This window comes from Trachymyrmex cornetzi, unplaced genomic scaffold, assembly GCF_001594075.2.
Source record: "Trachymyrmex cornetzi isolate Tcor2-1 unplaced genomic scaffold, Tcor1.1 scaffold372, whole genome shotgun sequence".
Classification (NCBI taxonomy): Eukaryota; Metazoa; Arthropoda; class Insecta; order Hymenoptera; family Formicidae; genus Trachymyrmex; species Trachymyrmex cornetzi.
The window spans coordinates 9987-37889 of NW_017298450.1; the positions used below are offsets into that span (position 1 = coordinate 9987).

The following is a 27903-nucleotide window of genomic DNA, read 5'->3' on the forward strand; positions in this document are numbered from 1 at the left end:
TCCCATGTTCTATCATCATTTCACTCGATTCGCCTGCGCTCTTCGTCATACTTTCCTAGAGTATTCCGTCGTGCTACCTCTAACGTCGATATTCGCGTAACCGTGCATAGGAATATCGCCAGTATGGCACGACCTCGCTTTGTTGTACATGCGCGATGATCAACGATGTACAACGAGAAAGAGGCACCCTCTCCAAATGTCTTTAAAGAGCAAGAAGAAATTTCTTATGTGACACGACAAATCGTCGAATGGTGATTACTCGCTGCCCTTGTATCTCATTTTTTTATTTTAATAAATCCAGTGATACATTGGGCATTGTAATCTTTTTTTTTGTTACTTAAACACTTTATATTTGATGGAATTAATTTTTGGTTGCTTATATCTTCAACAATTAAGACGATTATTACTTTTCTTACGCAGAGGATAGTTATGTGAGCAAACGATAGATAATTTGCTTAAACTCGCGTGTGTCATTATTTTGAATCATTCTAATTACCAGGAAATGTGTTAGAAATAACTTTACAGGCACGTTTTCTCTTATAAAAAGAAATTCGTAGAAGCAACACTGTGCACGTAATTAACGTGTATCGAAACTAGCATTTATTATAATGCAAGCTGATATATTGGATCCATGATTAAACAAGCAACGAAGACTTTTGAAACTGGCAACAGTAAATTTAATTGCTTTAACACACACGCAGTCAAGTTACGATAACGTAGCCGCTAGAATTAAATTAATTGTTAGCGACAAAGTTTCACCGTACCGAAATTCAATATTTATCAAGAATGTTTTAACACCAGAGACAGGACAAGGACTATCTTTGACTTTAACGCATGGTATCGATAAGTAAGACATAAAGTCTATTAAAGCGGAATAAATATTCTCGAGATCGAATAAAAAACCTGGAGGACGACAAAAAAAACTTAAAAATTTGTTTCTCTGAAAAAAGATAATCTGCGTAAAACATCGGCAAACTGCATATTAAAAGGTATATATGAATCAGAAAATGCTTTTTTTTTATAAGTTTAGTTGCGAGATTAGAGAACAAAATTAGATCGCTCGATTAAAGTTCAATACTTTTTATGCTTCATGTGACTTATGATTTTTCTCATTCGTGTACCACTCTTCCGTGACTTTTTTATGCAAACTCACGAAATTTTTAAGAGTAAGAGAGAGAAAAAATCTAAGCCTGCTATTGACATTAGGAACGATTGAACGAATGAGTTTTCTCGTTCGCGCGGCCTCGTTGTCACAACCGACGACAAAGAAGTGAGAAAGCTAAGGGTACCGTCACTGAGTCCGTCCCTGGACCCTGCCGCTCTCGAGCTCGGCTCACTTCGTCGTAGGTGGAAGTGGTGTCGAGCACAGCTCGACAGCTGATCGCAGTGGTGAGGTCGTGGAGAGATCGGCTCTCTCTCTGCGTCCAGTTGCATTGAGTTGCAGTGCGCGTCGTGGATCCGGTGCGTTTACTCCAATCCTGCCTGATTAGTCATCAGCAGGGGATCACCTGCGTGCATGCAACGCGTTCGCGATCGATTGCTTCTCAACGGTAGTCCGAAGAATGCCCCGTAACGAATGCGGTGTGAAGGATGCAACGGTGACGGTGAGTCAGTAATCAGACAACCCGAGAGAGTCGATATTCGAGGTGGAAACTTGGTACCGTGGCGTACCGTTGACCAAGTGCGAGGACCAGAGTGGTGATCAGTGTGGTCCTTCGTTCCTGGAACACTTCCGCTCCGCAACCCGCCCAAGAGGACGAGGTGCTCGACAAGTCGAAGATGCGAAGTGTCGTCGCCGTAGTATGACGTCGCGGCGGTAGCTGGAACCTACTTCTGTCTGAGGGTAAGTTGTCCTGTTAGCAGTGTTAGCGTCGATTAACGTGCGCGTGGGACGGATATGTAACTATCTCGATGACTCTTCAACCACCCTTGCAGCTGTGCGTCATGAACACCGCGGGATCTGCCCCGCATTCGCTAGGCGGTAATCAATTGCGGGGTAGAGGGAGAAATTAATTTATATTCCCGAGTTTTGCGGTTTTTCCGCTTTATTACTGATGCTTCGATCAATTAATTAGAGGTACGCGAAGTGATATAAATATATCATGCCTCTGTAAAATCAAACTCCGCATAATGATGTTAATTACGCACCGATCATGTAGTAACGCACTCTTTACCCGGTCATCGACTCATTACTTTCCAGCCTTTATCGACAGACGGATATCTTCTCCCCTTTGAAAATGTCAACCTTTGTTCTGCGATCTCTATCTTTTAATTACTGATTTGGTCAAATCGGAGGAGAATCTATAATTTATCAATTATTTTTTATATAGATGACTATATGAAGACAATCGTTTTCATGTTATTTGATAACGTAACCGCTTCACTTCTCTCTTATCTGTACGATACGTGTATTATTTGGAGCGAAAGAATCTAAAGGAAAGTGTTTTACGGCATTTATAGCTACTATCATACGGTTTTTGCTATATGGTTTTTATAATTTTAATTTAAAAGGTTTATCGACAGTCTATTAGGACGAAGTTTTCAACATTATTATCATGTCACTTAGAGTGGAGAACAAGAGATTCCTCTAACTGAACAATAACGACAAGTTCAAAGGTTTCTGCAACTAGAAACAAGATCGTCATGCGGGTCGCTTAATAAATGACTTGAGACCAACATCAATAAGATAAACGTATTGTGATAAGCGAATTGTATCGAACACGTGTCGCATATGAATACGACATCACATTTAACGAGGAGAATTTGCGTATATCAATGCGATCGATTGTACTTTCGTTCGAAGGATTGTTATCCATAGCTGGACAATATTCACACATGTATTATACTTTTTCGCAGAATTTTGCCCGTTTTCTATTATTTAAAAAAAGAATCAAGAAACAGTTCAATAAAGCATAACTACACGGTGAAAAAACGATTTTGCTGGAATTTCTGAAAATTTAACTGGATATATTAGGTTGTTCAGAAAATTTCGCGATATTTTTTGTTAGCTCAAAATTGTACATACAATAGCTTCGTAAAAAATGAACGAAATTTAAATTTAAAAAAGAGTTTTAAAGCTTGAAATCTCTACTTTCAAAAAAAGTTACTATAATTTTTGAGTTTATGTAAGTTTGGTAATTTTTACATATAAAAAATTATATGAGCTGAAAAAAGGGAAATTTTTCTTTTCGTTTTGTGAGTTTGTCATATGCCAAAAACATTGCAAAAATTTTCAACTATCTGTCGTGGAAACTTGGGGTTTTCCCTACAAAATCGTTTTAAAAATGTCCCTACGATTTTTTGTTCTTGAGTTATTCGCAAGGTAAAAGCATTCTCTAACTTTGATTGTTCATAATTCCGTCAAAAATCATCGTATTGCAGTTAAAAAAAAACAGATTCTTAAAGCTAAAACATTGCCCTTTTGAGTGATACAATTGCTAATTTTTTAAAAATAGAATATACATATATCAGTATATATATAAAACGGAATATACATTTGAGCAAAAATATGATATTACTTTCCTTTTAACCATTGTGCAATAAATGATTATATATAAGGACAATAATGACACATTTTTAGTTTAAATTTATATATATATTTTATATTTAAAAAATCAGCAATTATTTAATTGCGATACGATGATTTTTAACGGAGTTATGAGCAATCAAAATTAAAATGCTTTTTTATTTAACTCGCATGTAACTCGATAACAAGAATCATAGGCACATTAAAAAAAATGAATTTTTAGGAAAAACTAAATTTTCACATCGGATAGTCGAAAACTTCACAACTAATATATTTTGTATATAATTTTGAGTCAATAAAATATTGCTGACCAATCTAATAAATCTGAAAATAATTAGGTTGAATCATCATATATTTTACGTTCAATCAAATTATTTTCAGATTAACATATATATTTTAGATTATATACATATTTTAGATTCAACCAAATTATTTTCAGATTTATTAATAGCTAAATTTTTAGTACTTATAAAATCGATCTTTCCATGTATATACAAATTTAGAAATATATACAATGAGTAAAAAATATCATATTCGGTTAAGGCGGTTCTTTATCTAATGACATTTCTTGCGAATTTATATAATTTTAAACAAACTGTACACCGATTATTTTTCGGTCTTGATTTTTACTTAATATTGTTTAGAAATATATATCGATCGATATATACAAAGAATTTGAATTACAATCGGTCTCATTTATTTGTACATTAATCGAGTACGTGTGTGTATCCTGTTAAATGATTAATTATAATCAATTAATTATACGAATAAAAAAGAGATTATTTTACAATTTTATTTATAGTTGCATAAATCGATATAGAATAAATGCGCTTTTTTAACACAACTAAATAAAAATTTTTTTTTTCATTTGGAGCATTGCCAGAATAAACTCATTAGTGCAATTGTCGCTGATTGTCACTGTAATTGATATCAGAAACGAGTTTCATATAAAATAAGCGCAGTCCTAATCAGAAATCCAAAACATGGACTTTATCTTAGCGTTGCATTCAGAGCTAAACAGAAATCCCTTTTCCGTACACTCCATAGCGGTTCCGAGGTACCTTATCAGACTTGCAGAATTGATTCTGTTGTGAACAGAGCGCTTAATTAACGAGAGCTTGGAGCGACCGAGCCACTATTGCCTCTGAGGCTGATCGGGACGTTTAGTTGTTCAAACAAAGAAGGTCGCCTGGCGGCCAGCCGATTCTGGAACGTCGTCCCGGAATAATAAAACCGAGCGATGTCATCTGGATCGGCGCCTAGCTGCGGGTTGCTGACACAAGCGAATGTGGCAACGGCGGAAACGGCGGTAGGTACGCCGTTGCCGTCATGTGCAATATGCAATTGAGCGCATCGTGTATCACAAACATGCGACCGGCGTAATTCCTGACACGTGCATGCCCTGCAAAAACAGAGAGAGCGCCGTAGCGATGGTTCCCAACGGCCGGAGCAACCGCGAGCTGATCTTCGATTTTCAAGATTCTGACGCGAGAGACGCGCGGAAGTAGCATCAGCAGGGTACTGTGTACATAAGCGAGAGATATGCCTTGAATTAGGTATAACACAGCGTGCGAACAGTGCCGAGTTAATCCTCTTTAGAACTATCGATGCTTGAAGATGCTTGAAACTGAAATCGCTCTCTTCTCACGTTTCTCTCTTTTCTATTTTTGTCACTAATGAATAAATATTTTATTATGTATTTTTTAATTATTTACTTTTTTGTGTATTACTTTATATATATATATGTATATATATTTTATGAATAAGCCGGTTCTCTTCTTCTCTTGTTTTTTTTTTAGTCGGCGACAATGCTCCGTTTCTACGCGAGACAGATAATCTATTCTTATCTTAAGAAAGACAGAATTCAAGTTCGCAATGTGAAAGTTATCTTTTTTCGAAGGAAAAAGAACATCACAGTAGCAATTAACAGTAAGATTGCATTTGCCAATTTCCTGAAAAGAGCGTAAACTCTATCAGGAAATTTTATGTTTATAAAACATAATGACGCAAGTACCGATTGCACTTTCTTGTGTGTCGCTGGATTTCTTCGTTCTACATCTATAGTGCATAATCAATTGAATAAAGCATGTTAGTCGTATGAACGCGGATTTACCACCCATCGTATACACCCCCTTTTTCAAGACTTGCTTAATTTTCATCCTTCAGGATAAGATTCCACTCTAAAAAATTTAAAGGGTATATACATACGAGTACAACGTGGTAAATCCGCATTTATACGACCAACATGCTTTATTCAAAAAGAGTGGCTCAATTTATAATCTTTAAAGGGATTCTACATCTATCTGTATTACCGATTCAGTAGGACTTTTACATACATACAATTTACATGTCATTAACACACCACTACAAGCTACTACATCGCACGCATACATACAAATACGTACGAACACATAAGTAGAAATTTTCTTACCAACTAATCTTCTCTATCCAACAAGGAGAGAGGCTATACGCTCTGCTCTTCACCGATTTTGACCAAACTTGCAGCAATGTTAGAGGAGCCTACCAAATGAACACCTGTAAAGCCGTTCCCGCTAATGGGGCTTAGAAACCGAGTAAAAAATGAGCATTTAAAAATATACCAAAAAATCTGAAAACAATCTAATATCTCGGAAAGTATGCATTTTTGAGAAAAATGTCTTAAACACAAATGGTAGGGCTTAATAAGATGTATTTACTGGTTTTATTGGTTTGATCTTGGGTGACATCGCTAAGGTCAAGTCAAGGTTGATGAAAATGCATACTTTCCGAGATATTAGACTGTTTTTAGATTTTTTGCTATATTTTTAAATGCTCATTACTCGGTTTCTAAGCCCCATTAGCGGGAACGGCTTTACAGGTGTTCATTTGGTAGGCTCCTCTAACATTGCTGCAAGTTTGATCAAAATCGGTGAAGAGCAGAGTGTAGCCTCTCCTTGTACCTAAAGCCTAATTCTAAGAATACAACATTTTTGGGTTCATGTCCCTAGTTAAAATCAAGATTGTTTTATATGTACCATATAAAGTATAAAACTTGTATATAAAATAAATATTGTTATGAGTCGACGTAGTCAAAAGCCGATAACAAAACTGTAATTTTCCAATTTTTTTTATTTTTGACATAAAGGCCGTGTTCATATTGTGTTACTGCCAGTTGTCAGTACAGTATAGTATACGTAACAGGAACTATAGATTTTCAGTCCTGGCAGTCAACTGGCAGTAATATACGAACATGGCCAAAGTTGATCGATACGGACTACATTATTGTTTATATTTAATTGTAAAGAAGGATTTTTAAATCTGTATATAAAGGCAATCCTAAAGAGTCAGACTTTACTTTACGAAGTGAGATTCACTCTAGAAGTTTTAGGGAGTATGTGTGTGTATATCATGTATATACATACATATACCCAGAAAACATTAAACTTCTATTTCTACTTTTACATTTACATTTGCATTTACATTTACTTTTACATTTTTATATGTAGCAGTTATATTATATTGATTTGCTGGGTATATTTTAGACACATAACATTATACAGATAATAAAAAAAAGTCTATTTCCTAATAAAACGTAATATTCTTTTCTCTAGTCGAAGGACGATTATTCGAAGTTTGCTCGGTTCACGTTTATTCGGTACATCGGTATCAGGGGAAGTCATGCATACGAGCTGCATATTTCCCTGTAGGTTAGCCAATTGTAGGTTGTATAAAGAACATTGAACGAATCTAACGATAATTTTGCTCATAAAAACGGCTGTAAGATACCGCGCGCTACGATAACAGACTACGATAAGATTTTTTCTCGTTTAGTAATTATAACAAATTATGCAGCAACATAATAGATAAGCACGATTTTGATCTTTTTTACGTATGTTTTCAATTTTTTGATCCCGAATTGACATTTGCAAAAAAATTCAATGTATACAGGGTGTCCCGAACTTTTTTGCCAATCACTTTTGTGTAGATAGAGCGGACTAAACTGAGTCGAAAAGTTCTCTAGCATTTTGCAATTTTCGCAGTAGTTAAAAAGATATTAATTACTAAAAATTGCCAAATATTAGTTTTGAATAATTTTTCACTCAAATACTATGAACTTTATAGAAAAGCTGCAAGAGACAAAAATCATTTATTTTCTTCTCATAAAGTTCTGAGAATTTTTTCAGAATTTTTTCAGAATTTTTTAATACCGTATTTTCTCATGTTGGTAAAAATAAGAAAATGCAGTACTAAAAAGTTGATAAAAAATTCCGAAAAAATTCTCAGAACTTTATGAGAAGAAAATAAATGATTTTTGTCTCTTGTAGCTATTCTATAAAGTTCATAGTATTTGAGTAAGAAATTATTCAAAATCAATGTTTGACAATTTTTAGTAATTAATATCTTGTTAACTACTGCGAAAACTGCAAAATGGTAGAGGACTTTTTGACTCAGTTTAGTCCGCTCTATCTATACAAAAGTGATTGGCAAAAAAGTTCGGGACATCCAGTATATGTATATATTATGACAAATACGCGTGTTTACAAAGCAATTAGTATGATACAGAGGAATATATCCAGACAATACACAAAAAATGATGTTTTGTTAGACATTTTTTTAGACATGTATGTATGCAAAATTCGTTTTTATGTCTTTATGACGTCTTTTAAATATACATGTTGCTGAGTAACATTCTATTGTATATTAATTTCAATATATAGGGTGTAACAAAAAGGTCGGGACACCTAAATTTCTCGGGAAATATAAGTTTTACAGAAAAGTGTTTCAGACAAAAGTTATATGGTTTAAAAATATCTATTTACTGATCCTATCAGTTTGATCTTGGGTTGAGTAGCCAAGATTACATTGATTTTCTGAAATGGAACATTTTTATTCAAGATTCCTATTTTTGATTCAAGAATATAATAGCTGATGACGAGAGCTTTCCAAAACGCTATAATGAAATATTTTTTTGTGAAGTACTTTTCAAGTTATAATGCTTCAATGTTACAGTATCGCCGGCATTAGCATTACCCAAAATATTTAATTTTGGAGAATGGCCAGTCAAGACGAGATCGGTCGGTGGTCCGTGAATCTTGACCTTTAGTTAACGCACAAACAAAAACATAACGCGTGGTATTACATATCTTTGGTAATGCTAGCGCCGGCGATACTGTAATTTTGAAGCATTATAACTTGAAAAGTACTTCATGAAGAAATATTTCATTATAGCGTTTTGGAAAGCTCTCGACATCAGCTATTAGATTCTTGAATCAAAAATAGGGTGTAGATATTTTTAAACCATATAACTTTTGTCTGAAACACTTTTCTGTAAAACTTAAATTTCCCGAGATATTTAGGTGTCCCGATCTTTTTGTTACACCCTGTATACACGGAGAAAATTTTATATTTAAAATTACTAATGTGGTAGTAGCTGCGGTCTTCATGTAAATTATAAGTTTAAATGCTATAATTATTTTTTTAAAAACAATAATACAACGTAATTTTTACACTTTTTTATAATAAATTTTATAGTAAAATTTTTTATTACAAAAACAAATCTTGTTGAATGAAAGTTAGTATTGTAAAGATAAGTAAAAAATATATACCTAGGAAATTTTGTTTGCGTACTATAGTAAAAATTAACTATTTTCATGTTAGAATATGGCTTAACAAAATAATTATTTTATTTATGTGATAAAAATTAGTATTACCATAGTAAAAGTTAAATCGGAATTATATGTTGTGAGGATCTATACAGGAATGTGAGGAAAATTCAAGACATAGTAAAGTGTAATTTAAAATTATATTAAAACTTCGAGGGAGTAACCACGATTAATGTAATCGTGGGACAGAATCCTCGAAATCATTATAAAATTTATATAAAATCTCTATGTATAATCCGATAAGTATATATGCAACCACGAGAAATCATTGTATAATATTAAATAAAATCATATATTTTACCAAATTACTTCATAGTAGTGAAAAAAGTTATTTGTAATCAGATGAAATCATGTAATCTGTGGGACAATATTGCAGCTAGTGGTTACCCCCTCGTAAAACTTAATATAAAATTTTCTCCTTGTAGCGATGCATATCAAAATCATTGAATCATACTTTGTAATAAATTTGTGTTTAAAACCGCGCCTTGACCTGCGTGCTTCATCATAATTATGATGACGCAGAATCATTCTAATGTAATAAAAAATTAAAACCTACTCAGTAAACAAGCTGACATTATTTGTCGTTGTTTTGACGTCAAAATGATATTAAAGACGTCGTTGATATTATTTATCGTCATTATCATGTCAAAATAACAACAAACATCAACTTGTTTATTAGATAGTTAAGTGATATTAAACTTCTAAGAAATTCTGGATACACACCTCTTAATATGACATCAAGAAGTATCTTTTTGCATAATAAATATCTCACAACGACAGACAGACAATTGAATGACGAACAAAAAACGTAACATTGTCGAATTTTAAGGGGATCCTAAAGACGATTAGTCATAGTGTAAGTAGAACTTATGGGCTTTCTACTTTTTACAATAAGCCATTACCTAATCTTTAAGTCATAAGAAACTGACCAATTCTAGTCGATTATTCTTCTCACATTTGACTGTGATTGATCAATTTCTTGTGGCTTAAGACTTAAAGCTTATATAATGGCTTATTGTAGAAAGCCTATTACACATAGACGATTTACGTGTCACTGACACATCACTACATACTACTACAATAGCTCACGCACACATAAATTTTCATATAACAATAACGTTTTAATTAGACATCTAAGTCCAATTCTCCAAGAATTCTACGTTGTTTCTTCGTGCAAACTACTAGTCTGTGAACTAATATTTCGTAAGAACAGATTGCACAACTTTTATATGAAATAAATGTTATCACAATGTGAAAGCTCTAAAGTGTCATATTGGACTAATTGTATGAAATAGTAAAAAAGTAAGAAAATCTTAATTTTTTAATTTTTTAATGTTTTTGGTACAAACTCCACCTCATAGACACGTAAAGAAAAGCCTCCTATTATAGGCGTCTAATATGAAATAGCGGCGTTTCTACTAAACTATTAAACGCTATCTGTTGGTTCCACCATGAATTTATTGCTTTTGGATTGAAAACTATTAATGGAAAATTCATTATTAGATCGTGCCTGTAGTCGTTGTAAAAAAAGATTTTAGAATTTGGATGTCTTCAAGTTTCATTAAAATGAGCTTTTAAATCTTGTTTATTATTTAATAAGTAAATATTTGGCAATAAATTCTTCATGTAGTGATTGAGTAAGATCGTACTAATAAAAAAATACGGGAATACTGAATTGCTTAATTACAGAAGTTAGATTTGATGATCATAAAACCATAAGGCGTGGAAATCGTAATATGAGAGATATTCATTCCAGTTGTTCTTTTTATTATTGTACAATGACATTTATACTTTAGCAACGATTTTCGGTGATAACATAGAAGCATAGGTTATGCTTCTATGCTAAAGTATAAATGTCATTGTACAATAATAAAAAGAACAACCGGAATGAATATCGAGTGCCTGTTTCTGTGATGCTTAGTTCCAACTACCTAAAAACAAGTCCTAGGTATGCATCGCATGCTTATTTTGCGCGCACACTGGCTGCGTCTGTTTGTATTTTAGAAACATAACATAAAGTTTTTTGTAATACTATGTACTTTGCGTTTTATTCTAGATTTCTCGGGGCATTTTATATTAGGAGCACAATTTTTGACTTTGCGATTTGTTCACTTTTTACATTTCTTTAATTTCTAAAAAAGTAGGATTTGAATTAAATTTTACATAATATTATTTTAAAGCTTATTAAATTCCCTTCAAAACCTACTATTATTTTTAAATTCTGCCCATAGACTTCTAGCATTTAATATCCAAAATGAACTCGATATCTCATAATAGGGGCCTTTCCTATATTAATGCGTATACTTTAATTCTGGAAAAGGATTTTTGAATCTACAATAAAGGAAAAAAGTAATTATTATACAAAAATTATATAATTTAGTCAGTAATACAGACGATTTTGGGATTCCTTTAATAATAGTATTAAGAGATATAATACACAAAACGTATGAATATGGCATAAGATCGTCTAGATCAAAGAAACATCTAGCATAAAGTCACATATTTTTATTTGCATAACATGTTTATTGATCCAGATGATCTTCTGCTCGCTATGCTTATGCATTTTGTGTGTTATGGTTTTAATAGGATCGTCTGTTAGTCATTATAACTGTTAATTTTGTTTGAGAAATTTCTAGAATTACGATCTCTCTTTCTCTCTCTTAGACGTGATCGCGCGTCGCCCGGCTAGTTCGATGTAAAGAGATTTAGTAATCATACGTGTTGCTCGAATCGCAAGTCTGAGTTCTACGGCTAAAAAATCCACCGAGTACTTGCTCTGAATCCGTAAATTTCAGTTTCTTATGAATTAACGTACTTTCACTGATCGAGAACACACAGTCTCTCTTTTGTAAATATTGTAAATAATCAATGTGAATAAAGTGACTCAGTTTAATACATATAAAAAATGTAGTAAATTTTAATAAATATTTGTTTGAATGATACTAATTGAATATTTACTAAATATAAAAATATATTTATTTAGTATATAAAAACCGTTGATTTTATGTAATTATTTTTTATTGTATAAATATTTATTTATTGTAAGTAAATGTTTAGTTACTATTCAAATAAATATTTATTAAAATTTAATACGTTAATTAATTTATTTTATACAAATACCACAAAATATGTTCTTCACTCGCGATACGACCCGCTTCTGAACAATTTATAAATATAAATAGATAATATAACTTAAGCCAGGAGGATAATGTAGACTATAATCCTTGCTATAATCATACTCTTTTTTTTTTTAAGTAATTTCTATATATCGTAAACTTAAATTTAAGTTCATAATATAAAAATTACTTTGTATTTTACATTCTTTGCTCCCTTCTATATTATAGAAACAAAATAAAGAATTAATGGAATCACGCGTTTAACAATTCACTTGACACCAAGCGAACAAATTATCGATTTGGAAAAAAAAATGTCCATTTGATTATCTCCAACATTCTACATATATATAGCATCTATAATAATGTCGAATCGATGAGGTTCCTAGAGGCTATTCTCAATCGACTGATTTGAAATTATTGAAGCCTTTCGTTTCGTCTGCCTTAAAAAAAAATTTCGATAATACAGTACTGAAATATACAGAACAGTATAATGATATCGTGCGTCACGGCATGTTCAGCTAAGCGTATGACGTATGACAATAAGACAAACGGAAAACGTCGCTCCTGATGGAGACGCGACACGATTCTTGGACCGCAAAATGCTCCGATGATTCTGAGTCATTACTTTAAGTGCGCAAGATATAATTCCATAATGGAATTCCGAGTATTATACGTTATTCAAGTATTCTCAGTGGGCTGTATTTTTGGTAATTTAGACCTGTCTTTAAACGAACTTTCGAATATCATTCTTTGAGATAAAAATTAAATGTAGAAATTAGTTTGTTATTCAATACGATAAAAACGTTCAAACATACATTTCTTACAGCACGACCAGATGATGGCTGACCTGAAGAATCTCACCCTGAGCGGTGGTGGAGCATCCAGGTACAGCGGTGATGAGCAGGTGCAGTTTATCCCAGGTGGGAGTCATCAGGTGACGATCAGATCACCTCCTCTCTCTTTACATTTGGAAAATCTCAACAACGCGGTCCACGGGTAAGAATAATTTATTATTGTAACAATTATACGTGCAAGTACAATTATAATCTTTAATTTTACACGATATTCAATTTCAAATTAAAAAGAACAAAATCGGTTAACCAATACAAATTAACGGTAATCGAATTCTAAAAATTAATAACAGTAGAGTGATCAGTGTGCGTTGTTTCAGTTATTTAAAAATCGATTTAAACAACACGATACTTTCTCATAATCCATTGATAAAGAATGATGATAAATTTCGCCTATTTTTTGGACCTCGAATTTCAAACTTTTTCTTATGGCAAATAGCACTATTAGATGAAACATTAATCTCAGTAAAATTTCAAGATGAGCATAGGCACGGTTCCGGAGATACAAAGGGGTGAAAGTGATGATTTCCAGTCAGGGTGTATTGCATAAGGAAGAATGTATGGATGAAGTTCATTGGTAATATTGAGATAATATTGAGGTAATATTGAGGTAATGATCGAATGGATCATCTACGATTTATTGTTCAGAGAATGATCTACTATTCACTGCTATTTCATTTATAAGGGGGTTCATGTAATGACAATTGTGTGGTTCCTTGGATTTGTTCAATATCATGGGATAAAAATACCCAATCCTGAAATATGCAATGTATCTATCACGATTCACAAAACAACCTTGCATAGTGAGAGGCAAGGGGACTCACATTAAAAAAGCACCCCGATCTGTGAGAGGCGGCATCAACTCCATCTATCTCGGGGAATTTGCATGCCAGACGAAAACTAAGGTCATATTTGAATCCGGCGTAAAAAAATCCATAAGAAACGATATGTTTCACTTCGTTAAATATATATTTTATTCCTTGGTATCGACACTTGAAAAGTTTCGTGTACTTTCATGGGTATGAGAAACCAATACTTTCATCCCTTCATATCTCCGGAACCGTGTCTATACTCATCTTAAAATTTCTCTAAGATTAATGTCACATCATATAGTACTATTTGGTATAAAAAAAGTTTGAAATTCAAGGTCCAAAAAATGGGCGAAAAAACAAGTCTTTTTACCATCACTCTTTTCGAGATTGTTCTATTAAAAGTATTAATATGATATCATATTAGTATTAAAAATATATTACAATATATATTTATATATATTACAGTCTATATATTACATATATTATAATTTATAATATCTTCAAATAACGGAAAAATGTATATGTCATAAATAAGTGTGGTGCGCATAGTATATATTCTAATACATAAAATATATTACAACAAAAACAATAAAATACGTAACCAGGTTGTTCAGAGAATTCTGTGGTATTTTGTTAGATCAAAATTGTATATACAATATCTTCGTTAAAAATGAACAAAATTTAAATTTAAAGATAGAATTTTAAAGCTTGAAATGTCTACTATCAAAAAGTTACTATAATTTTAGAGTTTATATGAATTTAATAATTTTTACATATAGAAAACTATGAACTGAAAAAAGGGAAATTTTTCTTTTCATTTTGTGAGTCTGTTACAAAAATTGCGAAAATTTTCTATTTATCACAAAAACTTGGAGTTTTTCCTATAAAATTGTTTTTTTTAAAAATGCTCCTGCAATTTTTTGTTCTTGAGTTATTCGGGAATTAAATAAAAAGGAATATTCTGACTTTTTGGTTGCTTATAACTCTGTTAAAAATCATTGTATCACAATTATAAGAAAACAGATTCTTAAAGCTGAAACATTGTTCTATCAAGTGGTATAATTTAAAAGAAAAAAGAATATGTACATTTGAGCTAAAAATGTGACATTACTTTCCCCATTTAACTGTTGCACAATGATTATAAGGACGGTAATGTCATATTTTTAGTTCAAATATATACATATATATTTTACACACATTAAAAAAAATAGTAGTTATACCAGTCGATAAAGTAAAGTTTCAATTCTGAGTTTGATTTTTAAATTGACTATGGTATGACTATTTTTAACGGCATTTTTATGAGCAATCAAAATCAAAATCAGAGTGCTTTTTTATTCAACCCGCATGTAACAAAAAATCGTAGAAATATTTTTTAAAAACGAATTTTTAGGAAAAACTTTGAGCTTTCACGTTAGATAGTCGAAAAATTTGCAACATATATATTCTATATGTAATTTTGAGTTAACAAAATACCGCAGAACTTTCTGAACAACCTAATACAATATTATTTTACCGTCAGTAAACTAGACATTATTGAAATAAAGGGTTGAATTTTAGTTGAAGATGCGTAGATTAAATTGATTAAGTATTAGATGTGAATAAAGTACAATTTAAAAAATTAAATTTTTAGTGTGAAAATACAGAGTAAAAGAAAAAGTACAGAGAAAGGAATGTATCACACATCTGATTATATAAAAGTTTTTCGTTATGTAAACGATAATATTTGACATACTATAATATTATGCCATGCTTCAGTATAAATTTACTTGACTCATACGATTTAAGTATTGGTGTAACAAAAAATGTGATCGATAAAAACAAAAATAATGACTGCGATGAAAGTAGAATAGTAATGACTGTGTTACTATGACATAATTTATAATTTATTTTGCTTGTGATTATAAATGATTTTTTTTAAAGCTATTGAGAGATCATTGAGAGTGATTAAAAAGAATAAATTGAAATCGTTACTAATATATCATATACCTTTTCTTTTTCAAGTAAAAAAAAACAACAAGATGACAACAAAAAATTAAGTTTGTCAGAGAAGAAATTATGTTTCACTTGAAAGAAAATTATTGATTCTCAATCAATTACCAACATAATCAAGTAATATTGACAAAAGAATTAATATATTCTTAATATGATCAAATTCATTTTTGTTATTTTTGTTCCACAATTTAAAAAAAACCGTTTTTTTTAATTGTGACAACTTTTATGATTTTTTAAGAAATTTAATTAATTAATTTTAGATGATGATAAGATAATGTTTACATAACTTTTAATGGTAACAACTCGAAAATCACGAGTTTTTTAAATGATGTCACTTTGGAAGTAAAGAAGCGATATCATAATTGATAACGGTAAAACTAAAGGAAAACTGACGTGTTGCAACAAGAATTTTTTTACACAATTCTTCTACGCAGTTTAACAGCACTTAGAAAGGTCTCCTCGATTACCTCGAACTCTATCAAGCAACCTTCATTTCTGGCCGTAAGAAAAGGGAATCTAGCTTCTTTGTTCGTCCTCGGGTCGTAAAACCGTTTGTGACTTATCGTTTAGCATTTCATGACAGTACCTAGAATATTGATTTATACTAACACGATGTTATGTCATGATCTCGTTAAAAAAATATATTTATATATGTTTGATACGTAAAAATATCTATTATCCATGTGATTACTAAACACTTATAATATTTAATTAATCATACGAGCAATTTTATAATCAGTATATTATTACATAACATCACCTCGATTAATTTATTAAATCTATCATCATATGTGAAAGAACAAGAATGCTGATAAGCTTGAATGCGTAACATATTTGGTTTTTTTGCTCATAAATTTATTTTTATTTATAACGCTAAATTGCTCTGAGATCCAATGAATATACAACTTATAGATGATTTAATAGTCTTGTTAGTTTAGTTCATCATTTTAAATTAACTTTGTATCGTAATCTCGAGAGCAAGCTATCATAGATTCATTCAGAAGTCATAAGCCAGAATTTGATCGTGCGTCATGAAGATTGTAAATGGGAAGGGGAAGAATACAACCCTCGGACTATACACGCGAACCTTCCCCTTAAATACTAAAGTCTAAAAGGGACCTCAAGGCTCTAGCTTCGATCGTACTTTTCTCAAGGCTTGTCCTTAAACTGGGATTTCGATTCAATTTAATCTATTGTCGCTAAAAATAACGTTCAATTTGTGTGCTAAAATGCAGAGTTTCATTATAAAGTGACATAACTTATAATATCTATAGACAACTTATTCCTGAATTGCGTGTCATGATGAATTTATTATTATTGCTAATGACAGCCGGGATGAAAGTTCACTGTAATATAAATGATTAATTTTTGTATGCATGAGTAATAAAAATTATTATGCATAACCGATTATTGATAACTTTATTATTATCTCGAAAAAAGTTTGGGTATCGATGATAAATCTATCCTTGTGAATCAAATAAAAATTCATAGGTAAAAAAAGATAGCAATAGTTCCGGGATATTTTATATGGATAGGTTATCAAATATAAGCAATACACATCTATATTAGCATGACAATCGATGCTAATTGTTTCAGAGCCCGTACAACCATCACGGTCAAGGTTTTTGACCTCGCGAGAGTTTCGATAAACCCGGACTTGGGCATTCTCCGAGATCGAGGGACCCGTATGTGCAAATATGCGTGTAGTTCGAGTTTTACTCGTGATTTCAATTGCAATTTCTTGAAAGCAAACATCGATGCATATCGAGATACACAGTCGGCTTCTACAACTCTCTGACTCATCGCTGAGTACAGTAACGCATCGGACAAAGACGCCTTTCCTTTGTGCGACTCTCTCTCGATGACTCCTGCGAGTCAGTCAAGCGAATAAAAGATGCATCCCAACGTTACTACGTGTACACTTTCATCGTAGTTTTGAGGAAGATAACAAACTAGTTCGGATCAGTATTTCAAGAAGAAAATGAATCTTTACAAAAAGGATAAAATCCTTTTGTAATTTTCTTTATTCTGTTTTATATAAGAAATATGATTTACGGAATGTGTGAAGCATTTCTTTTTTAAGTATTTGAACTCAACTCAGTGTCTTATTTCAGAATGGACACTTCACGCGTATAAAGCACAGTAAAATAGAAAGTCATTGCTTGGTACTTGAAATTTTTATAGTGCCATTACATTTTAATGTCATACATATGAAAAATCGATAGACAACGAGCAGAACTTCTAGGAAAGTTTGTGGAGGACAAGGTTTTGTAAGACTGGACTATAAACACAGAGAGGTGTATAGAATCGAATGAGTTCTGCAATAATTCTACTATTAACCGATATTATGTCTATATAAAAATAATGAAAATTATACATTCGCATTTTTATCGCGTTATCTATTCAATATACTATTCATTTGCAATTCGATCAAAATTATAAAAACACATGGAAAGACTTTTGCTACACTTAAATACTAAATGTGCAAAATCGACATGTACTTTTGTGATTTTTTTATAGTAATAAATTAAAATAAATTAACCATGTCTCATTATAAATCTTACATGTTATGTGAAACTATGAATTTAAAAATAAATTAAGTAGTTTTTTTTTTTATTCAGAAGTGTTGTGTGATAATTTACATGATAAAAGGTGATAAAAGTATTATATTCTTTTCATTTCTTTCATGCATGTGATATTTAAGTTCAATGTCAAAGTCGGTGAGTTTTAAATGCGCTTATTCATGATTCTACATAAAGTTTCTGAAAGCTATTGAAAGTGAGCAAAATCCATCAATGGCAAAATGCGTAGAGTTCTATTGGCTTCACTTGATCGCCGAATCTTTACGAGATATATCCGATTATCCAACCAATGAATAAGTAGGTTTATTTTCACTAACGCTATCGGTTGAGTCTCTTTTGTGAATTAATATCAACGTTCTCTCACAATTTCCTCAAGATTTATTTACCATATCTTTACTTATCAGTTAGTCACTTTTATTGCGTACCAGTTTTTTTTCAATGTAAGTTTTTTCCTCAATGAGCACGATTCCCAGGTAGCAAGGTCATCTATTTAACGTCATTAATTAGTCATTCTTATAACGAATGTGGCATTTAAAATGACGTCCAAACATCGTAAAAATGACGTGGATTTGTCACAGATACATAACGTCATAAATCCACGTCAAAAATACATTATTTTTTTGGTGTTATTGACGGTAGCAAGGTGTCGTCCATTTGGCGTTATTAACTAGTTATTCTTATGACGAATCTATACGGCTCCTGAGACGAAGTGAAAATTACAAAAATGAACAAATTTGTTAGGTGTTGAAGTTATAAATATTCTAGTAAATTCGATTACTTTTGTAATTTCCAGCTCATTTTAAGAATTATAATAAGCTCCTTGACGTCTCTAAACATCGTAAAAATGACGTGGATTCTTATATTTCTTATCACTCACGCAACGTCATAAACTGACATAAAAAATAGATCATTATTTTTATGTTATTAACGGAATAAATGTATGACGTTATTAATTAATCACTAATAATGTTACTAGTATGTCGACAATTAGCGATTTATTTGACGTCATTAAGTATGACATTGTAAAGACGTCATAAATAAATACCGTCATCAATTGATCAAAAAGATGACGTCATTATTACATCTTAAATAGGTCATATGACGTCAATAATTTAAAATGACTAACTATCGACATCAAAATAACGATAGCTTGCTACCTGGGTTGCTGAACGACAGGTAGAATACACGCCAGTAAAACTGACCGCATAGATCCAAGATTCTCACAAAAAATGAAATCACGGTAGTGAATCTTGTAAATGGTGGTTAGATGCAGTCATAGAAACATTTACAACCTCTCGGTACAGCGGTTACGTTTGATCGAACATGATGGGGCAAAGCAGTAAAAATCTCGTGCACATTTTTGTCTTCCTTTGACGTTAGAAAATAGTAAACTTTCACGCAGCCGTAACCGCGACAGGAATTGCAGAAAGTCTACAACGCAGAGCGCACGCAAATTCGTTATTAGCTACAAGATGTAATGATACACTGTGAAGGTACACGCTGCAAATAGTACAAAAGAAATGACTCCGACGAGAATAACGAGATGCATTGAATTTTTTCTACGAGCATCTATTATACGCTATTATAATACTGTTAATAATTAAATTCCATATTGTATTTTATACGTATCGGAATATATACGTGACAATAAATTGTCTCTTAACGCATTTGCAAGTTATAGTAAATTAGAGAGAAATTTAATAAGATAGAAGGTGAGAGATACATATACAGAGGGTGTAACTGAAATAACGCCCCCACTAATCATACAGTGCTATTCTTAATAAAAACCAAGTCAAAAAGTCCTCTAGCATTTTGCAATTTTCGCAATAGTTAACGAGATATTCTAATATTGCCGAATAAACGGATAAAAATACATAATAAACAATGGCTCAGAAGATTTAAATAAAAGAAATTAAAATAAGAAGAGCTACGAGCCAAACAAATAAATTTTAATATATACGTGATACAGGTTTAATGTCAACTGTATCACGTATATATTAAAGTTTATTTATCTGGCTCGTAGCTCTTCTTATTTTAATTTCTTTTATTTAAACGAATAAAATCGATGTATAAGACAATTTTAAGATATTTTTCCGTGTTCTTTGTGAAATATTTTAAAGACTTTTCTTAAAGATCTCTTAAAGATATCTTAAAGCTGTCTTATACGTCAATTTTAGACATTTTGTTCATTGGGTAACTAAAAACAAAATATTGCTAAAATTGCAAAATGGTAGATGACATTTCGTCTCAGTTTTTTATTAGGAATAGCACTATATGATTAGTGAGCGTTATTTCAGTTACACCCTGTATACACACACAACGCACGTATATACACGTTCATACACCATTGTTCTTTAAATCTGGAAGTGACCATGAATTAAATATTCAGTGTCCTCTATAATATTGCATCTACCTCACGTTCAACAGCTAGCACGCTACATTTCCGAAGACAATCGGTCTCGTTACTCAATGCCGTGGATTAATAGCATTGGCATCGCATACGCAAAGTGAACGCAAATTGTATAAAAATGTAGAGGACACGCTTTTAATATTTAATCATCGCTGTTTTTGGCATCTGTGATGGCAAATCCATTTTTCAACTATCTACGATCTTTCTCTTTCTCTCTTACGAAATATATTCTTAAAATCTCTTTGATTTCAAATCGACTCGTATTCGCAACTCTGCTGTATTCAACAATTGCATGTGATTATTTAATTAATGTGTGCACTGAGAAAAAAGTTGTTAACTTGACTAAATACATTTAAATAGTTTATAATGATGATTTAGTTCAAGTATTTATATGTTTAAGGTAAATATACGTGAATCATGTCAACATGTTATTTGTTTGAATTAACAAATATTTGCTTGACAAGTCCATGACCGCTGCATTTAATTGAATCAACTAATATTTTTTTGAAACAGCAACTTTTTTTCTCAAGTGTATGTTCTCAAGCAGAAAACGAGAGACATATTATATAATATGTCTGGAAATATTATGCAAAGATTGTCACGTAAAAATTCTTCGAATTTCTGCGGATTTCTGTATTTATAGAACCATTTAAATAAGAGAATTCCTGTATTCGTCAAAACGGATCTTAGTGTTTAAATATTTCTGTATGAATTTATATAGATATCGGATTCTGCAAACTGCGCATCGAAACAACTTTTTTGGTCTTGAAACGCAGTCATAAGCAGAACCAAGAGTAATATCACTTATTAAATTGACAAGCAATTTAATAATTTTTTACGCTAATAAGCACTTTTACAAGAATATTAATAATCAGATATTAACGCTGAATCTTAAATCTGTATAAATAATTTTGACGCGCAGTTTGCCGAATTAGAAACATGTATATAATTACGCAGAAACATTTAAGCACTAATATCCGCTTTGACCAAATGTAAAAATTCTCTTACTTAATAAGATTCATTGTCATCGATCCAAATTTATATCATATTATAGAACTAGAGAGAGGTACGTGCGTTATCGGACGAATGCAGGCATTCAGTTACTGGCACAGCTGGCGAAGCTAACAACCGGAAATATTTTGTTGTTACAGCGGCTCGCAGAACAATCTCCACTGCAGTTGCAACGGCGCCACGTCGAACGGGGCTGCGGCTGCGGTATGCACCGGTGGTGTTCTGGCCAGGAAGGTGCCGAACCACAGCGGCGCCAGTCCTGGTCAGAGCAAAAGGCCGGCGGTATCACTGACGCATCTCCCGAAAAGGCCACCGGTCGACGTGGAGTTCAAGAACCTGGCCTACAGTGTGTCTGAAGGTAGAAAGAGAGGTGAGACTCGAAGAAGAATTCCAATTGCAATTACACGGTCTATTCCGGGAGAAAGTCCAATTCGCATTCTAGCAGAGCGCGGTAGAGTCATTATCATGACTCGCGATTGTTATCACAAGAATGAAATAAAAAGGAAATTGAGGTGGAATGAGCGAGTCCTCCGACTTTAATCAAATTAATTGCTTATGCCTCGGAATAACATATCCGCACGATGTATTTTCGACGCCACGCGTTATCGATTCAATAACAGCTTGCTGGAACGAAGACGTAGATAATTCAAGGTGTTAGAGCGATCGGATTGAAGTGACGAATCGAATATATGGGGTACCATCAAGTAGTAGGCTTTTCGTTCCATGTTCAACGTGTGTGAACGACCTGACCGAAAAAAATCGATAGAAATGCACGGGCAGGTAGCTGTTTCGGCGCAGTTGCATCGTCCGAGGTGCAGCTGCACTAACGATAAAGAGGTCAGCCAGGGTTTGTCTATTCAAAGGATATTCGATTCGAATACATCTCTATATAATCATTTACTGGCACAGCATTGGCAAGACCGTAGAGAATTTTGGCAATCAACTACGCCAGAAGTGGGGCGTTTATACTTTCATTATAAAGTACTGTTTATCTATTTTTGCATTTGCTGACTACATTAATCACTTCGACATGTTATTCAAAATCGGATAATATCATACATGTTTAATATATCTTATGTATATAGTGATACATTTAGAAAGTTTCAATTTTTTTAAAGTCTTTATTTTAAGAAGATTTATGAATTTTTAGCGGGGTATAGTCCGCACTGCGGATATAAAATATATTAGAATATAAAGGAATACATTTCTCGTGTGTCCTCCATTTCTCTCCGCTTTCTACTGCAGGATACAAAACCATTCTAAAATGCGTGAACGGAAAATTCAGATCTGGAGAGCTGACGGCCATTATGGGACCGTCCGGCGCTGGAAAGAGCACGCTTATGAACGTTTTAGCAGGCTATAAGTAAGATTATCTCGACGGAAAATTAACGGTCCATTAGGATTGAACGATAATTGTAATTGTTTTCCAATATCTTCTAGAACATCGCATTTGAGTGGCTCGGTGCTGATAAATGGAAAGGACAGGAATCTCAGAACATTTCGAAAGATGTCCTGTTACATCATGCAGGACGATCGGCTTCTACCGCACCTGACCGTTTACGAGGCGATGACCGTTTCAGCAAATCTGAAGTTGGGGAAGGACATCAGCGCAACTGCCAAGAAAGTAGTGGTACGATAGACATTTTTTTCCTTTGTCTGACGTAATGGAGGTGTAAATCTTATCCAGAATGTCCTGTGCTTGAAATCCTGTGTAATCGAATTGGCAGATCGAGGAGATTATCGAAACCCTTGGCCTACGCGAAGCCAGCAACACGCAGACCCAAAGTCTCAGCGGCGGTCAGAGGAAGAGGCTGTCGATAGCACTAGAGCTTGTTAACAATCCCCCGGTTATGTTCTTCGACGAGCCTACTTCTGGTTTAGACAGCTCTGCTTGTTTCCAATGTCTAAGTTTGCTCAAATCTCTAAGCAGAGGAGGTAAAGTTCCCACGGGATTTTCCACGGCCTTCACGCGTTTATAAGCAGAAAGGGAATTGTTACCGATTGCTGGTGTCTCTTACAGGAAGGACAATCATATGCACGATCCATCAACCGAGTGCGCGACTATTTGAGATGTTTGATCATTTGTATCTACTTGCCGAAGGCCAGTGTATATATCAGGGTAATGTCGGTGGTTTAGTGCCCTTTTTGTCATCGATGGGCCTTGATTGCCCGAGTTATCATAATCCAGCAGATTACGGCAAGTATACTTGATGAAGATTTCTAATCAATCTAAATTTCAATTGTTTAAATCATGATTTCTTTCGTTCGATAAACTGATTCAGGATAAGATTAATTTCGATTTGAATGAGATTTGGAACATCTTACACCGCGCGATGCGTTAACGAAATCTTATCGGTTCAGTGATGGAAGTCGCTTGCGGGGAGCACGGCGAGTGTGTTCACAAGCTTGTGATGGCTGTGAACAACGGTAAGTGCAACAACTATCAACATCATCAAGCGGCCATCGCCGTGGCGCAAACGGTATCGAATGACATCGCCAAGGAGTCGCCGCAGGAGCAGACGAAACCGGAAGGCACCGCTCTGATACCCAACGGAGTCGCGAAGTCATCAACTGGCACAACAGTGATCAATATGCCAGTTTCTTGTACAACATCATTGTTGGACAGCGCGGAAAGCATAGAGCAGAAGGTCGGCTTCCCGACGAATGGTTGGATGCAATTCTGGATACTGCTCAAGAGGACATTTATGTCGCAGATACGAGACTTGGTAAATACATCGCGCGCGTACTTACGTAGAATTTAAAATATCCCTCTCTCCACTTATTTTTCTAAGGAAAATGACATTTCATCATCAAATAAAAAATAATCGAGCTTAAAAATTGTGCGAACAACTATATTATATTGTTAAACTTGGTTCAATTTTGTATCGTAACAGAAAATGCAACATGTTACTTAATGGAAATTTTTGATTAGTAACATCTACTTTAAGACGTCTGATTTTTGCTATATCTCTTTTATAGACACTAACAAAGGTAAGACTGATCTCGCATATAATCGTCGGCTTCCTGATCGGCGCAATTTACTATGACATCGGCAACGAGGCCTCAGAGGTCATGAGTAATGCCGGATGTGTCTTCTTTACGGTGATGTTTCTTATGTTCACCGCCATGATGCCTACGATATTAACATGTAAGTGATTTATAATATTATATAACAAAATATGTTCGCAAAGCGATTTATTACTCATTTTATTATCACTATGTCACTTTTAGTTCCGATGGAAATGTCCGTGTTTGTGAGAGAGCACCTCAACTACTGGTACTCGGTGAAAGCTTTTTACCTCGCGAGAACATTGGCGGATTTGCCGTTCCAAGTGAGTACAATTTACGGTCTACGTTGTCCAATTAGAGCTAGACACATCGGGGCGACTCACGCGATGGTAAATTATTACAGATGGTGTACTCTATAGCCTACGTAATGATCGTATACTTCATTACGTCGCAACCGTTGGAGACAGAGCGTTTTCTTATGTACTTAAATATATGTATACTGACATCGCTGGTCTCGCAATCCATCGGTCTGCTGATAGGAGCAGCAATGAGCGTGGAGGTAATGTCGGTAATCGACAAAGTATACTGTCCTTAAGAACAACTTCCTTGTACTATTATCTTTTAAAAAATGCAAACCGGGAACCAACTGGTTTCCGGTTTTTTTCGATCTTCCTTGTTATTTAATCCTAATAATATTATCGTTCACAGAGTGGAGTGTTCATCGGACCCGTGACGTCGGTTCCGATCATCCTGTTCTCCGGCTTCTTCGTTAACTTCAACGCCGTACCAAAGTATCTAAAGTTCCTCTCGTACGTGAGCTACGTGAGGTACGGCTTCGAAGGCGCCATGATCTCCGTGTACGGTTACAATCGGGCGAAGCTCAAGTGTTCCGAGTATTACTGCCACTTCAAGAGTCCGACGAAGTTTCTCGAACAGATGGCCATGGAGAACGCGATCTACTGGGTGGACGTTGTCGCCCTGCTCGGCTTTCTGCTCGTTCTGAGAGTGGCCGTTTACTTCGTGCTGAAACTCAAGCTGCGATCCCTTCGTTAAATACTCCGACAGGAGTCCAGGACAGACAATAATCGATCACATCACGATTCTACGACCGCCATAAACTACGATCTGGATATCATCAAAGATCATACTTTCGTAAATACGAGAGGAACCAACGATGAGGAAGAGAATCGAGATTATTTCGATCTTGAGATTGGGAAAGATAGAACTATATATTTAATAAACATCAGCGACAAATATCTCGCTGTATAAAAGGAGAATTACGAAAAAGACAAAAACTTTAAATAGGGACATTAAAATAATGCGGTAAATCGTCGCTTTAATTCGAACAATCGCATGACATGCGAACTTTAATACGTGATTTGTTAGAGATCGCAAGATCTTTATTTTATTTCCCGTCTCTTTCTCTATTAAAGTATAATATTTTTTTATGAATTCCAATGATGTAGCGTTAACGCTTCAAGGGGTGCTTAATTATTGATCGTAGTGGTGTTTTTGGTACCAAACCAAATGATCTCTGCCATTGGCATAAGATGACACACTATCGTACTTTGTTAGTTCGAGTAAGTAAAGTAGCTACCAGTTACCGCGACGAAAACTCGAATCTGATTAAAAACGAATCGTAATCTTAGATAGGCATTTAAGTAAGTAGTCCAGGCAAAAGTTAGGCTACTTTCAATTGCGCATTGACAACAGTAAGCCGATCCGCGACGGCAATACGTCGGGCTATCCGGTATCGAATTAAAACCGCGAACGTTTATAGCCAATTACTACGAACTCGCCAGGAGCCTTAGGCCCATTTGAGACTTCGTGTCCCTCCAACGAACGCGAACGCGAACAAAATAGTGATTTCTATAGGTAGGCAGGGTAGGATACATGGATCGTTAAAACAAGTCTTTCATTCTCATCTTACATTACACATAGTTCGCCACGTTCAATTGTGGCTACGACGGGTATTTCGGTGGTAAATGAATCGCATTATTTATATTTTATGATCATAATATCTCGAACAGCAGCAATTTGCGAACACCGAGAGCAATGATCGTTCACGACATTTTATCAAGACGGTTATAGAAATCGCGTCGTTTCATATAATCACGTAATCGCTCTTTCTTCATATCGTAATTTCATTAACGATTTACCTAATAGCTAATAATTATTATCATAAAGCGGGAAATGATGGGGAAGAGAAGCGTTTATTGTAAAAAGCTCACACTTGACCAATCACTAGCTGCCTGAGCGTTGCTTCTAAGTGCGAGTACTAAGTGTTGTTACACTTATCATAGTCTATAAAAAATCCGAGCAGTGGAAAAATTGTATAGTTGTATAAAGATGAGATAAATTGTGCGTTAATGAGAGAGAGAGAGAGAGAGAGAGAGAGAAAGAATATGTTGTTTTTTTAATAATACAATTTGCGGCCTACGCGCGAGTATACATCCCTTCGGATTTATTTATTCAACAATTGGCGGAGATGGCAATGATTAAAACTATATTGTAGATATTTTCAATTGGTTTTGCACACAATCGAGACTCGCTGCAAACGATATTAATATTAATCGGTGTGGCTGTAATCAACAGGAAGCTGTTAACACGGGAAGAGGCGATATATGTAGTACAAATGTTGATTTTACAGGAATAAGGGCGTGTTTTATTTTTAAAAGTAAAAAAGGATATTAGTTATGATATTTTTTATGTTACACACAATGCTAGGTGTACATAACAATGAATATATTTCCCACTTTTTTATTTGTATCAATGAATGAACATCGACAAAGGCAGAACGACAAGGCAATATAGTTTATCGTGAAAGTTGTTATTTTGTGCATCTTACCTGATAATCTCGCAATATTTTTTATTACAAGTATATATTGTGTTTGTCGGTAATGGTAATATTGTTTAGCTAATTATCAGGGTTGGGTAATGCCAAGTTAAAAA

General features: G+C 33.8%; 1 protein-coding gene across 1 annotated transcript; it reads left to right on the forward strand.

Moving 5' to 3' along the window:
• The first annotated feature begins 1382 nt into the window (after positions 1 to 1382).
• On the forward strand, positions 1383 to 27873 carry Atet (ABC transporter expressed in trachea). Its single transcript, XM_018511489.1, has 12 exons — positions 1383 to 1843; positions 13111 to 13280; positions 22083 to 22312; positions 23188 to 23305; positions 23383 to 23572; positions 23670 to 23877; positions 23963 to 24139; positions 24304 to 24668; positions 24922 to 25090; positions 25174 to 25274; positions 25355 to 25510; positions 25660 to 27873. The coding sequence occupies exons 2-12, from the start codon at positions 13120 to 13122 to the stop codon at positions 26002 to 26004; spliced, it is 2220 nt and encodes a 739-aa protein (XP_018366991.1). The 5' UTR covers positions 1383 to 1843; positions 13111 to 13119; the 3' UTR covers positions 26005 to 27873.
• Positions 27874 to 27903: the final 30 nt, after the last annotated feature.